The 16,048-nt window shown below is 42.8% G+C and overlaps 1 protein-coding gene across 16 annotated transcripts in view; it reads left to right on the top strand.

Moving 5' to 3' along the window:
• LOC120949387 (inositol hexakisphosphate and diphosphoinositol-pentakisphosphate kinase) overlaps positions 1-9,425 on the top strand; it is a 47,234-nt gene extending 37,809 nt beyond the window's left edge. For 14 of the 16 annotated variants that reach the window (XM_040366727.2, XM_049609333.1, XM_040366736.2 and 11 more), the window contains 4 exons: positions 4,863-5,288; positions 6,734-6,878; positions 7,529-7,847; positions 7,914-9,425. In XM_040366727.2, coding sequence (XP_040222661.2) covers positions 4,863-5,288; positions 6,734-6,878; positions 7,529-7,847; positions 7,914-8,852 — 1,829 coding nt within the window. In that variant the 3' untranslated portion in view covers positions 8,853-9,425. The remainder of the gene's footprint in view (positions 1-4,862; positions 5,289-6,733; positions 6,879-7,528; positions 7,848-7,913) is intronic. The other 2 variants (XM_049609317.1, XM_049609349.1) reach the window with 2 other exon arrangements.
• Positions 9,426-16,048: the final 6,623 nt, after the last annotated feature.

Below are 16,048 nucleotides of genomic sequence, written 5' to 3'. Positions count from 1 at the left end.
ACAAGCGCATGGTCAATAGGTTTACTTTGAAAGTCACAATGAACAAGCTAGATAGAGCAACGAAGTATCCAGTGCTGCAAAATGTCATGAGCATCACGAAATTTTCACCAACGAAAACAACGAACATATTCGTGGAAGCTTCATGCTCATTGATGATACTCATTGCATTGAAAGTGCGTCATGACATGCCGAACACGACATGCGAGTGCTTGACCTGTCAACCGCGATACTCTGACTCACAAGCTGAGCTTAATGCTGTCACGAGTCACCGATATGCCTGAAACAAATCTCAAATCAGTTAACGTACACAACTGAAATGATCAGAGGTGAGACTCAAATAGTTGGTGTACCAAAAACATGCTTGGTGACATTTAGTTCAGCACCCAACTCTTGATGACTCACTTGATTACGACATTTTCTGTCGGTGATAATCATGACATTCTTGGAATATACTTGACGTGTGGTCCCAAGCAACAAAATGAGCATGATGAGCATGGTTTTGATGGTCTGTCGGGTCAAATAGAACGAAAAACTATGCTCATTTTGTTTCTTGGAACCACTCGTACGCACCGCATATATCTCCAGTGACTATCACCATCTGAAAATGTCGCGCCCAAGTGACTAAACCAAGAGTTGGTTGCACACAATGTCACCAAGCATGTGATGGTCGTAACAACTGTTTGAGTTGAGGATCACCTCTGATCATCACCGTAGAAGATTATTTTGTTTCAGGCGGAATTTGTCATGACAATGTTAGTGACATTTTTCACAACTGATCGAAGTAAAAAAAAGTCATTACATAGTGACTGACCAAGCTTTGGTTGCTAAAATGTCACCAAGGATGTGATGGTCGTACCAACTGTTTAAGTCTCGTCTCTGCTCATCACTGTAGAACTCGTGACGCTGACATGATTTTGTTTTAGTCAGAAATTGTCATGACTATGTCAGTGACATTTTGCAGAACTGGAAGTGCCTTTCGTGTCAGTGAATAATTATAATGCAGGGGTTTTAGGGGTTCTTATAATATTGGGATTAATTAAACCTGTCTCGTGGTACAGTAGTCAACTCGTACAACTTAATAACATGCCCGTCTTGAGTTAAACCCCTAATGGACCGTGCCGCCGTAGGACTGATTATCCTGTTATGGGGGGTAATCAATAAGTCACTAATAAGTCAATGTGGTGGTACGCGAGTACGGCACCCACACCAGCAGCAGCCAAGCCACAAGTGGTACAGACTGGCCTTGACCGACAACGGTTGTTGAGCCAAAGAAGAAGAAAAAGAAGAAGAAGAAGAAGAAGAAGAAGAAGAAGAAAATATTGGGACAATTCCATTACTCTTTCTTATGTGAAGTGAACGTCGAGATGTATTGATGTCGAGTTGAACATTGTCAAGCAAATCAGGTCTACTTTGCTACTAACCTGTCCCGCTTGTAATTGCGGTTTCGAGGTTTCCATAAAGTGTGTCGTAGAGTTTTAGCCATAAAACGTCTGCGTGTTCTTTTGATTCCAGAGTCGATTCAAGCCATTTGTTCTCGCTATCGAAACCCTAGCGGGAAATGGATCAAAATCGATGTTTTGGCACTTTTGAAGTAAACTATTTCCGTTTACTTGAAATGAAAAATATAGTACTGAACTGTGTTCAAATTAATTAAAGGAAATCATGTAACCAGTAAAACGAAGTTTGGTGGACAAACATGGCAACAACCGATAACTTAATTAAATTAGATTAGAAAAAATAATTTTGTTTGATTATCTATAACAAAATTCCTTATTTGTTGGCTAATATTTCAGTGTTGTAAGCGTGTTTTAAAGTCATCTCCAAGAGTTTGTTTTGTTTATTTTTATAGAGACTTTGAGCCAATTGGCCTCATTCTCCTCTTTGTAATTCCGAGAGTTCATCTGACTATTTGTCGCCTACTGCTGTCATTCTCGACTATCAGACGTCTAAAACAATAAGCATCTTACAAAAGACAAATATTCGAATAAAAGAATAGAAAAAGCCCCATAAAGGTCCCTTCCTGTATAAAAGTGGCATGAAACAATTGCCCATTTGAGAGAACCCCTGTAAAACCCCAAAATGTGAGTCTTGCATCCTGACTATGACATGCATCCTGATCAGCCCAACTAATAAAACTGAGACACAAAACATTTCATGTTTTTACTCGTATCGGATAAAAGTTCTGTCGAACATAATATGAACAACAAGCATTAGAAATATTTGATTTTGCTTCTTGCTCCCGCATTAGCCTCTAATGAGTTTGGCTATCTGTGACTGATTGATATATCCTTTACAGAATAGTCAGTGATACGTTTAGGAGGTATGCATGAAGGCTTGAATTTACGTGGCGTTGATCGCTTGAATGATGTTGATTGATCGCGAGTGCCACGGGACTGGCTAAGTTTTAATTTAATGGTAGAGAGAAATTTGAATCACTCAGCAACCTTCAAAGATCTTACAAATATAATTAATTAGGTTATTAATTCATGTTAATTATATTACAACAGAGTCAAACGCTACTGAAAAGCCGCATATAAGTATGATCGATTTTATTTTAAAAAAATCAAGAAAAGTGAGTTCTGGAGTACAGAATAATTATATTTTCATAATCGAAATGTTTTGACTTCGAATTGAACATTGCTAAGAAATAAACTGTGTGCCTATAAAACACCTCACTTCGGAGAGCAGTTTCAAGGATAGGTTTTATTTTCTTACACTGTTGTCCGGGTCAGTTTTCAATGTGAACAACATTATTCAAAACATGCAATATGTTTTTCACCAGCTGTCATTATTTGTGACTGTTGGGCTGTTAAAAAAAATCGCGTGATTTGTTGAATAATGTTCACATTACGGCGACGTTCATATTAGACACTGAGTCAGAAAACAGTGTATTGCAACGGTTTTAGATGCAGAATAGATTGAGTAGTACAATGATAATTGTGGAACAATTACACCCTCCTGTTCTTCAATTGCAATGTACAAAAAAAACTCAATGTTAAGTATTTACAGGTCCTTGGATATTTGCTGTATTACAGAGTTTTCCAGAGGTTCTCATAGCTGTGGGATTCTTTATTGGCTCTTTCTTTCGGGAAATGAATTTTATATGGTGGGAATTGGACTCTATGGCACAATTTTTGGGCGGGCTAATTGGAAATTCCTATTGGATTTGTCCAAAAAGGGTGTTATAGTGTCCAATTCCCATACATAAAGTTCATTTCGTATAAGACAGACAAAAATGGTCTACTAATAGTAGACTACTATGTAGACACACTACTCATAGTAGAGTCTCACAATTATGAGAACCCCTGAAAAACCCTGTAATATGTGTGAGACTGAAATGTTTTAGCCAAGCGATGAGAGTCAAAAGCAAATTTTTTTTTTATCTACGTACGTGGTTGTGTGCTGGGTACTAATTGAATCAATAAATGTAAGTTTTTGGCAAGCACATTTGAAGTCTTGCTGACAGGTACTATATTCTACGATACAAAACATTTCAGCTCTGCGTGTTTTGCATTTGCTTATATATTTTAATGTAAATGAAACTAATAATTCTTTCAAAGGTTAGGGAAAATGTTTGAAATATTCACCTACTTTTAGCCAAATTTGCACCACCGCCTAAAATATATTAGGCATTGGGAGCATTATTCTCCGCATAGTTTGGCCCAGCGCAGTTACTCTCAATGTGGTCCTGTTCTTGGAAGTTTACCCTGCTCTAGGTGGTCTTCTTCATTTGAGGAACGATACTAGCCTTTTTCTTCTTCTTTGGCTAAAAACCGTTGTCGGTCAAGGCCTGCTGCCGCCTACCATTGGCTTGGCTATCAGTGACTTACTAATTACACAAAGCAGGATAGTCAGTCCTACGTACGGGGGCACGGTCCATTTGGGGGTTTCACCCATGACGTTTATGTTGTTAAGTCGTACGAGTTGAGGACTGTAACACTAGACCGGCAACGATACTAACCAGTCTTCTTTAATGTCTTCTTTTCGACATTCAAACCCCGGCAAGAAAGCGATCGTTAACGATAATTACGCACATTACAATGAGATATTTTCAGTTTTTTTTTACACTATGAAACATCTGGTACGTGTCTGGTATGTTCTTAGCATGTTTTATAATTAACTAAAACACTTCAACACCGAAAATACAAAAATTGATGCAGTAACATTAAAGAAAAAAAATTTAAATTAGATTAAATCGTTATTTTACTCTCTGAGCGTATTTGTCATCTGTCCGTCACGAATGAATTAGTAAGCCTGCTAATTTAAAGTAAACGCGAATTATAGCCGACGGCAGTTTAAAAAAACACAAAAACATAACATTTTATTATCTGTTTGACACGAATTGTAGAATTCACTCTGTACAATACTATATCCAATTAGACATACAATTTTTAAAGTTTCCAGCCTGCAGATCGTACTCAACTGCCCGCAGGTATTATTGGAATTCTGGCTTCGCAGGCTGCGCTTATTGGAATTCCGGCCTCTGTAGCACAACTTCTGAGAACATCTTCCGTGAGGGTTTGGTTTCAATTCCAACTTAAACATCAACATCTGCGAACTGGTCGATTGGATTTTACGCACGCGTAACTTGGTGATATCTTGCATTCAAGTCGAGCGGAATATTGGCAACTTCACGGTGTAGAAACTGTAGTGAAAGAAGAGATTACCATTTCTATGCATGCAACGATACATTTTCATCTACGTTCATTAGTAGCTCTGTAAGAGTGGCTGTGACAAAGAATGCTTTGATGTCTCAGAACTTAAAAATACCTAAAATAACTTTATAATAAATAACTACCCTTCTTACTCTCATTCCCGCCTATCTTCTCGATGCGTTCGCGGAATACCAAACGGCTCCAAAGGATTTGGCGGTGTGCCACCGATTCGCCCACTGGAAACGCTGCACAATGCGCTTTCACTCAAGCAACTGGACGCGTTCCTGGAGCGCATGACGATTGGACCGCTGTTCAAGACGCCGGCATCGTCGCCGCCCCCGAAACATCCACTGATTAGTGGCGGCCCGATCGCCCTCAAGGGTAGCCTGTCGGTCGTGAGCCACGACAGCATCGGCGAAGGCATCGGCAGCGGTAGTGGCAGCATGCAGCCACCATCGTCCATTGTTGCCGCCACCACGCTTGGTAGTGGCACCAAGACGGCAGAAGAACGCACCGCTGCATCGCGGGCAGGCACACGCAACGCTGGTGCGGCAGTTGGCAGTACAACGGTGGCCGCAGGAATGCCCGGACCCAACGGCAACAGCACACCGGCGAACGGTGGCGCGCAGCAGAGTAAGTGCGACTCGGACGACGATGCATAGGCGCACAGCGCGACAGCGGAGACGACACGGAACCATCAACGCTTTCTTGTCTTGTTACGTTTGTTTTGCGCTTTCGCCTGTTGAAACTTTTCCAGAAGATAAAGCACAGGAAAACTATAGCGAGAGCTAGCTGTGCATTGCGTTAATGCACTTGTGCGCACACACGCACATATACGGTGGTTGCAAAAAAAACGGTTTGCGCAACCGGTTATTTTGACATGAGTAATTTGAAACTCAATGCCCTAGGACACAATAATATTAGTGTACGTGTGTTGTCTGTGTTACCTTGCCTTGAGTTATGTACATTTTTATTTCGGTTATGTCGGTTGAAAAAAACCGAGTTTCATTCTTTCATTTATTGTTTGTCCCAACATCCCCGGAGGCATAAATGTATGTTTACACCCATTCTTTGTAGAATATAAGAAATCGTTTTTTTTTGTGTATGCATAACAACCCACCTCGCGAGTACGCCTATTGTGTCCGTCCAGTACGTGCGAAACTGCTTCTCCGTGTCAAACGTGAAACGCGATTTGCAACATATAGATTTCATACTCCACTCCACCATGCTGCTTGGTTGGAATACACGCGTTTTGTGAATCAAAGCCCCAAGCCTGCAACGATCTAACTAAATGTAATTGTGATCCTGTGCAACGATCATCATAGAGCTTGCTAAATAATATTTTATGCATAAAAAGAGAAGCGGTACAGGGTGTTTGGAGAAACTAGTTTAAAACAATACATAATCAATGTTGAGCAATATGATTCTGACGTACCGGCTGAGCAACAGACTAACTTAATGGTTGTGGTCATCCAGCAATCATACTGCATCTGGATGATCAGCATCACTTGGAAATATCGATGTGAACAATGTTGTAATGCTATCTTTAGAAAAAAAAAAAAATTAACTGATTTGTGATACAACAAACAAACAAAAATTGGTGAGCGAGCGTACGTAAGGAACGTACACGGCTGTAAACCTTTATCTAGGGGTCAGTGTGATCGTGTATGACGTGATCTAGAATGAGCAAAGTAAACGTACATGTTTTTCAACACCAGAATAAGTTTATCGTTTTACTTTGAGTTCGAAAGTCGATGAGGTTTATTGTTGGTTTTAAGTTGTTTTATTTTTCTTCCTCGTTTTCATGTAAGTTTTGGTTTTGGTTCTGTTTGAGGTGTTGATGGGTGTTTTGTTTGTGTGTGTGTGTGTGTGTTTATGTGTGAAAAATAACATTGTTTCGTCTAACGCTACTTTCAAACATTTTCAAATTTACTTTCTAATCCAACTAACTTCGTTTTCACATAATACCATCCCTTTCTCTCTTTCTATTCTACTCTTCCTCGACCGCTTTCGCAATTGGTAATGTTCGCTACGGCACACCGGGCTGGACGGGGACACCATTCTCGTTTCCCTTACAGGTTGGAGCGATCATTCGAGCAGTATGACCAGCAGCATCAGTGCGCTGTCGAGCGGTGGCCCATCCTCACCAAACTATTCGGAGGTATATTCGCGTGGCTGCCCAAGCAGTGACATGTCCGCTAGCATTACCAGCAGCACTGATGGGTAAGCGTATTTTGACAATCAGCCTTTGACATGCTTTGATAGCAGTTAACGCCGAATTTTATTTATTTTTTCTGTACTTTTTCAATGTTGAGTTTCATAAATCTTTCGTTGAGATTCATTCATATGAATCTTCAGTGATGAGTGATTCGAATCTCAAATCGACTCTTCAAAGATTCTTGTTTCTCAAAACATTCATGAATCTCCAAGGATTTATGAATCTCAAAAATATCATGATTCTTCAGGGATTCATGAATCCCAAAAGATACTTGAATCTTCTAGGATTAATGAATCTCGAAAGATTCCTGGATCCATTAATATTCATATATCTACAGGGATTCATGAATCTTTAGAGATGTATGATGTTCAAAATATTAAGTTGGACCGTCTCCCCGTAGCAAAACAAACTATCCGGCTGCGTGGTACTTGCCAAGAAGTCTCGAAAGTCTGTATAGGCTCGCATGACCACGTTATTACGGCAAAAAGAAGAATAATAAGAAACTCGAGATTGCCGAATCTGTAGATTGTAGATTGATAAATCTTTGAGATTCACGAATCTTGCCAACCCAGATTCAGATTCATTGAATTATTGCAAAGATTCATTCAGATTCATGAATCTGAATCAGATTTACCTAACACTACACTCTTTTCAGCAGTCTGGCGGCAATTGCAAGCGGCCCCGGTGAACAGCTGGTAGCACTGCCGCACCTCTTCAGCGCCAGTGCCCAAATATCTTCCCCGAAGCATCCGGGCTCGGTAGAGCTGAACAAGGGTGGCGAGGACCCGGAAGCACCAAGACAGCTAGACGAACCCCCGGGCGCCACCGGTCTGCTACTCGATGATGGCACTCGACGTCGTGGCTCCGCGATGGATGTCAGCACTGGCGATCTCACGCCGGTGAGCGCTTGCTCCGACTGGGGAGACAGCAACACTAACGACGCGACGAAAGGATCGATCACCAACTACGATCTGGTAAGCTTTTCCATTCTCAACCAGAGCTCGCATGCTCCGAGCTAATGCGTTTGCGTTGTTCCCCAGACCACGGCAAACACGACGGAGGAGGAGGATGAAGATGCCACCATTTCCACCGACACGTGTCTGAGTGTGGGCGAACAGCAACACCACCAGCAATGCTGTCTAATGCCCTGCACGGGCATGGACGCTTCTTTCGCTTCCTCCAGCAGCATCAAGGAGGGGAGTGGAATGGTGAGCGTAAACAGCAGTGCGGTCGGGAAGAAGGTTTCGCCGTTCCGGGGAGCCTTGCCGTTCGACGAGCCGCTAAATCCGGCTGACGGTGGGAGTGACCCGCACGAGCTCGACACTTCCAAATCAGAAAACCGTGTCGTGCGCGGTTTCCGCATCCAACGTCAAATTAGTCTGTACGAAAATCAAAAAGAGGAGGGTAAAAGCGTGTCACAGCAACAGGTCCACGATTGGTGCGGCGGTGGGGGTAGCAAATCGGATCTCCCTGCAAGCGGTAGGCAGCAGCAGCAACAGCCTCTGTCCCGGCTGCATATGTCCTTTGACGAGCTGACACATAGCGATCGCAACACGACTCCAGCTGGCCGCCTGGCACAGTCATCAATTACGTCATCTGCAGCAGCAGCAGCACCACCACCACCACCAATTCCACACACTCCCGGTGCACTTGTCATACGGGAAGGCTTTATAGAGCCGCCGAGGCTGACGCGTGTTACCAAGAGCTTTCACGGCAAAACCAACCATCAACGGTTCGGTGTCGAGGAGCAGCAGCATGGGTCAGAATCGACACCGGATGGAGGATACCGGCGAGCCAGCGATGGTCCGGTGGCGACGACGGGCACAGCACGATACAGCAAAACCACACTTCGCCCGCAACATTCCAGTGCTGCCGGTGTGAGCAGCCGGTTTACCACGTCGATCGTGCAGGAACCGGAACAGTTGAGGGCCACGGAACCGGACACGGAACCTTCCGCTGCTTCTTCGAAGACGAAATGAGGGATGCAAAAGGGAGAGAGAGAGAGAGATAGAGAGAGAGAAGAAAGAGAGAGAGGAAGAAAGAGGCCTTAAAGAGAAACAGATTTACGAACGGTGTGTAGATCCCGCGGTGGCTATGTCCATACATTTGGGGTGGTGCTTTTTAACAGGGGTCTCCAAATTACGGTCCGCGGGTTGCATGCGGCCATCAAGAGCCTATAAGGCGGCCCGCGATGACTTTGCAAAAGTTAAATGAAATAGTTTTTTTTTCGATTAATTATTCAAGATTTAAATATTTGCTTTTGAAAGACGAACTTCACGATTCAATAAAAGAATGTTTAATATATTCAGTTAGTATCTGCTAATCAAATCGAGATTTGAACTTTCACCCATTCTAAAAGTAACGTTAAAATGGCTTTCAACAAAGTTATTTGTGAGGCAATGCCGTCCGCGAACTTAACAGTTTGGAGTCCCCTGCACTGTAGGATTAGAGAAATATTTGCAACACAATAACATAAACACATACTTTTTGCAACTATTGGAATTATTGCAGCAATAAAAACAGATACAAATAAAACTATTTGTTTACGAATATGTCAAAATGAGTGTCACAGTTGCGCTAATTTTAATTCCTCTGTGAAAACTAATGCGCATTTTAATTAATCGTGGAAAACTGGGGACATGAGGGCAAGAAGAGTTACGAAAGAAAACAAAACGATGAATAAAAAGTGAGTTCCTTGCTATTTTGTAGGGTCGCGTCGCGTCCATTCGTTGTAACTCAGATTTTCTACATAGCAACAGCATTCAAAGGTTCAACTTGGAAATTGGGGGGAGCATACACTTAACTGTGAGTTTGTTACCTCTATCAACTTCCAGATGGAGCAGGCGAACCAAGAACACAAACACTATTTTTGCAACCTACCGGATCTGGATTAGGATGTTAAACGGTGTAGACCAGCCTATAAAGGTTTTCGAGACGTACTCAGTATCACGTAGCCTGTAAGTTTCCATGGAACTTCTACGAAGACGTGTTAAGGAAGGTAAAATAAAACGCGAGGCACGACCGCACTGGTTCGTTTTAGAATTGTGGAGTTCAGTTAATTTCTACAATATTCTTTCTACAATATCTTAATAGTTGTAATAGTATACGTGCATGTCCGACACGCCTTGAGGTGGTGTTAGTGCGAAATTATGGAAGAAAAAAAACTGGATTTCTAGTCTGGATTCTGTCGATCCAATTTATTGCACCTGATTTCATATCTAGGTGTGTGGGAATAGGCCGCTTGTGTTATTGTGGTTCGTGTTCGTTCCCCGAAGTTGTGTACCAAGTTGTGCGCGCATGCAGAACATGTTATGCTTATTTCGTATGTCAACCCTTAAAGAGGTTATCATTTATTTTGAAGAGTGATAATGATCCCTAATTATGTACTGTTTCGGCTATACTGAACTGTACTATTATGTTGTGCTTTCCTGTTGCAATGTTTTCTCTGCTGCATTTTTCAAGAAATCAGAACCTTATAATTATATCATGCATGTTCGTACGGTATTTCCTGTGTAGAGTTTATTACTTTAGGTACAGATAAAAAACGGCCACGTTGTTGATTTTACAAAATCTTGCCTTACCTTTCCTCACGTTTCCTTTGCCTAAAATTCGTAACTGACCGTCACGTTTAAAATGTGATCACTGTAGTGATTACTCGAGTTAACCATCCTATGTGTATGTGACACACCACTATATTTACCAATAGCTATAGCCAAGTACCATATTCATATAAGATAAGCCGTACACTCATACATACAAGATAAGGTTAGGATTAGAGTTGATAGGAACCAAACTAGGAGAAATAAAGACAGTTAGAATCTGGAACTCAAAGCGTTCGCATCATTTGATCCGAAAATATATTAACTCTCGTAAAGAGAAACCTTTTCAGTGCAAAAATTTACAGAAACAGGATGAGAAAATTAGCTATATAGTTTTGCAAAATTAAAAAGTAACATTTTCGTGATCTCCCATGTATATATTTTTTATTTTTGCTTAGACTTCATGAGGATTTCCAAGTGTTTCATGATAAAATAGTCAATGCGAACTTTCCTCTCGTAATTCCATTTCTAGACTGAACCATCGTTCATCGATATCTCCCTGTTGCGGCAGCAACTGGTAAGTTTGTAATAAAATGTTTGTAACGGCTAAGTTTGTTAAGTACTTTAATGGTCCGATGCTTGAGTTCAACGAAAAGCGTAAGCAACACGGACACGCGTACAATAATCATAGAGTTGGTACCTTCAGCATGTTTAAAGAAATTAGCCGAAAGTGTATGTATAATGAACTGGTGCCTATACACCAGCTAAGGGTACATTACAAAGTTATATATACATGTACATTATACAGATACTTTAGGATACGAATAATTCATATATGACCCGCTGCGAAGAGGGACTAGTGACTTTTTTCTTCAAACTGTGATGCGCGTATCGCAATTATTTACGAATTCTACAGCATTCTTTGTTAGTTTGCTTTTTTACTCTAGAGCCCTCACCAGATAAAATATATCCCAAACATTTTACAGACTTTGAGCTGAAAACACACTTCTTGAAATTAAAACGTACGTTATGAGCTTTTCAATGCTTTAGGCCTGTTTCGAGCTTTCTAACATGATCTGTTTTTGATGTTTTTTATACAAGGATGTCATTTAATTAATAAGTAACTCCTATGGTCTGGTGAAATACAAAGTCAAAAAAGGAGCATTTTACATTCCACTGTCAGCAAAAAATGACTTGACGTTACTATTGTTTTTGTAATTCAATTTGAAATAATGTGCTCGTAAGATCAATCGTAGAAATCCAGGACGCACCATTTAATTGACCTAGAATCCTTTCCAAAGAGAGCATTCTAAATGATGCCCTAAAGTTTGTTTTTTTTTTTTTGTTGGCTTCTGAGATTTAAAGCGAGACGGATATCATCCTTACCCTTCGGGACCACAATTCGACCACTTTCGGCCGACAACAAAATTGCCGTGATACCTCCCGCAGACCACTGGCTTATGCTGCTACGAGCTATCAGAACTGCAGCAGAACAGAAGATCAGCCGCTTACAATGTAGAGAGCAAAAGGAATAGTCCGACGAAGAAAGAAATCTCCTGACAGACGAGGTGTCCCACCATCTCTGGATGAATGCCCCGCCAATTCTGGGAGCAGGAGAAGTAGAAGCAGGCTGTCATTCAACCAATATACAAAAAGAGCAATAGGCTGGAATGATCGAATTCTCGAGCCATCACAGTTATCAATGCCGCCGACAAACTCCTGTTCCAGATCCTGTTCTGCAGACTTTGCCCCTTGTTACAAACTTCGTCGGCATCTTCCAAGCTTGGTTTGTCGGAGCCAAATCCACCACTGACCATTTTTTTTTTTTACTTTTCTGTAGATCCTCCAGAAGTGCCGAGAGCGTCTGATACCTACGTATCATCTGCTCATCGATTTAAAGGCGTCCTACGACGCATAGACCGGAATGAGCTGCATAGTGAGAGTATCGAACATGCTGTCGGAATCGTTCGAATCTCACAAGGGTCTGAGGCAAGGTGGCGGACTCTTCTGTCTGTTCTTGAACATCGCCCTGGAAGGTGTCATTCGAGTCGCGGGGCTAAACCACGATATCCGGGACACGATCCTCTACCGGTCTCTCCAATTTCTTGACATGGATGACATGAACATCATCGGCAAGACGACAGTGAAGGTGTGTGATGCGTACACCCGACTCAAACGTGAAGCAGCAAGTATTGGATTGAGAATCAATGCGACGAAGATGAAGTATCTGCTTGTCGGAAACTTAGATCTGTTTTATGTCGGATGCATGGACGTAATTACAACGGCGAAGACGATTCACTTTGCATCGACATAACGTATAAAAACTTTATTCCCTAATTATATACTACTAATCCACGGGCCCGTGTTCAATCCTATCTGCCCTAGCTCAGCCGCACGAATGTCCCTACTCTCTCTCTTCGCTCCCTTATCCCCCCCCTTCTGCTTCTCTGGTCAGCGACCCGGGAACTCACGCACACATCATACGACAGCCGTCGACTGCTGTCGGTGAGTGGCACACCCAGGTAGACAGAAAGGCTAGGTCTGATCGGACCACAACATCTCCCCCTTTTAATTAGAGCTGATACTCGTCGAACCTACGCGCAATTCTTCTAAGCATAGAAGAGCGGCGTGGTGAATGTACCAGCTCAATGTTACTGCTCCTGGGCTAAATTGACATTTGCTCCCTAGCTACTGGTTTAGATGGATTCGAAGGGGCAGAATTAGAATATAAAAAATCTAAATTTGTACGGGCTTGTTTTTTTCATGTATACGTGATGGGCTCGGTACCAAAGCTGAATGTAGTGAGTATATGGTTGTAGCTGTACCAGATTGACAAGTGCTCGGGATGTCTGCCCTGTCGCTGCCGAGAGGTTTCCAGTACACAGATTTCCTCGCTAAAGCCTTCATTTGTACGGTGCCGGGGTGTCCTTGCTGCATTTGGGCCCAATCACGTAATTGAAGCTTTTGCGGCATGACCCTTCGCTCCCCGAGTAAAATGCATTTGTCCTCCGAAGGAAACGATTTCTTCTGCTGGCAAGAGTGTGTTGAGCTTGACTCAAGAGATGCATTTGGTGGCCATCCTTCTTTACTTAGCTTGCGCACCTTTGGCTCCGATGAATTGACTTGCTGTGCATCTACAAAAGTAATAGGAAACGGATTAGTGGCTTGAATGGCTAAAACCTTTAAATTATCTTCCGAACGATTGTTGCTCAATGTGGGCTGGGTTGAGATTTGACTGCAAAAACTGTCCATCGGCACTGTTGCCAGATTGAATAGATCAATCAAGTCCGCTCCAAGCAGCAAAATGTTCGCCTCTGCCACTCGGATCGTAGCCAGCTTCGTGACGCTCCTTATCGTAACATTAGCTCGAAATTCGCCGCATAGAGTAAAACTATCGCCTGTAGCTGTTCTCACTCGAACTTTTGGTTGACTCAAGGGCGGTTTCCCGATGCGATGCCACTGTTGCCGATCGATGATCGTTATGTCGGATCCTGTATCCAACTGAAGTTTGGCCGACACGCGCCCAATAGTAAGGTCAACATATTTACGCTTTCCTACAGCTCTGCATTCGTTAATGGCTACGACGCTTACTTGTGACCTTCTCCGAAAACCGCGTCGTCCCCCTCGCTGATGAGGCTTTAGACAGTACCCCTCGCGGTGTCCGATGCGATTGCAATTGCGGCATTTATGCGTTTTATATGTGCAATCGCGTGACCAATGATACGCTCCACACAACCAGCATGGATTAGATGGTTGATTTTCTGATGAAGATACTTTATGCTGTGCATTCTGATCATGCTGAATGTGACGTGTTGATGAGTTATGGCTTGTTCTTCTAATTGCTAACACTTGCTCTTCACTGCCCGACGCTATCATGTTGCTATCATTCTTTAAGCTGGCGATACGCTGACACTCAGCTGCCAATTGCTCAAGTGTTAGATCACTCCGTCGCTCAATTTCTGCTAACAGCCTCGTTCGCATGTCTGCGTCAGCCTCGTTCTTTAAACCACATGCAAATATAAGGCATTTAAATTGGTTTTCGCTCATACCTGCCAACTCGAAATTCTCGCATGCTCGGTTTACTTTACAGGCGTAAGCTATAACGTCCTCTCTCCCTGATTTTGCGATCTGCAAACATTTGTACCGCTTGCTCAATACTGATTCTGCGTGGCCAAAAAGAAGCTTAAGCTTCTGCACTGTACTATTGAACGATAAATCTCGCGGTAAACTGGGCAGAATGAAACTTATATAACGCTGATGCTCTGCTGTTCCCAATTTACGCACAAGTAATCGGGTTTTGGCCATTTCATCGAGCCGGGAGGCATCATTTGCGAATAAGTCTTCGTAACGTGAAAACCATGCCTCGAACGTTACGCCGGACTCAGCCTCGAACCTGAACTCACTGATGCTATTCGCTAAGACATCCATAATATGTTCTGGATTATGTGTTGCGGAAGGTGGCTGCTGCTGCTGCTGCTGTTGCTGTGGTGTTGGATGAGAATGCTGGTGCAGTAGTTGAGCCATAATTTGCTGCTGCTGTTTCATTTGCTGCTGCATCAGACTTAGCATTTGCAACATGATCGTCCCTTCGGCTGATGATGCTGATGCAGCTGGGGCCAATGATGGCGGGTTGGCAGCATTTTGCGATGGCGGGTTCGCGGATTGTGCGGCTGGCTGGTAGTTAAATACGGAAGCCGTGTTGAACAGCTCCGATAAACGTCGTTGCTCCTCCGTTGGTGGGTCTCCTCCGGGGCTGCTCATCTTGCGCTTTTTCCTTGACGGCGGAATTTTTTCACACAGATCGACGCGCGAAAGACTTTACGACGCGGATTAATGGTAACGAGCACGAAGAACGCAACGCGATGGCGGAACTTTGTGTCCGATTTTTCACACACACAAGTAATAAATTAAAAATTGAATAAATAACACTTTAAAAACCTCGTCGCCACTTTTATGTCGGATGCATGGACGTAATTACAACGGCGAAGACGATTCACTTTGCATCGACATAACGTATAAAAACTTTATTCCCTAATTATATACTACTAATCCACGGGCCCGTGTTCAATCCTATCTGCCCTAGCTCAGCCGCACGAATGTCCCTACTCTCTCTCTTCGCTCCCTTATCCCCCCCCTTCTGCTTCTCTGGTCAGCGACCCGGGAACTCACGCACACATCATACGACAGCCGTCGACTGCTGTCGGTGAGTGGCACACCCAGGTAGACAGAAAGGCTAGGTCTGATCGGACCACAACAATCTGGGAAACAAGGTATTAGTTGACGGCAACAACCTCGAGGTAGTAAAGGAGCTCTGCTATCTTGGGATGGTCGTTACTTCGGAACACGGCATAATCAATCAATAAAAAATTGTGGCGTTTTCTCGTGCACATTTGAACATTTGGCTATGCGTATATATTGAAAGAATTATCTCAAAATTTGAGGTAACTTGCATTCTTCTGGTGTGGTTTATTTATCGATGAATGTAAAATCTAGGGAATTGCACCGGAATCACATAACCAGAGGGGAAGTGCATATCGTTGGCAGCGTCAATGGTTCAGCAAGCAGGGTGCAGGGTTTTCCAGGAGTTGATAGCTGTGGTACACTTAATTGAATTCTACGATAAATGCACTTTATGT

Source organism: Anopheles coluzzii, chromosome X, assembly GCF_943734685.1.
Source record: "Anopheles coluzzii chromosome X, AcolN3, whole genome shotgun sequence".
Classification (NCBI taxonomy): Eukaryota; Metazoa; Arthropoda; class Insecta; order Diptera; family Culicidae; genus Anopheles; species Anopheles coluzzii.
Note: the sequence above shows the minus strand (reverse complement) of the source record. Positions and strands in the feature narration are given on the sequence as shown.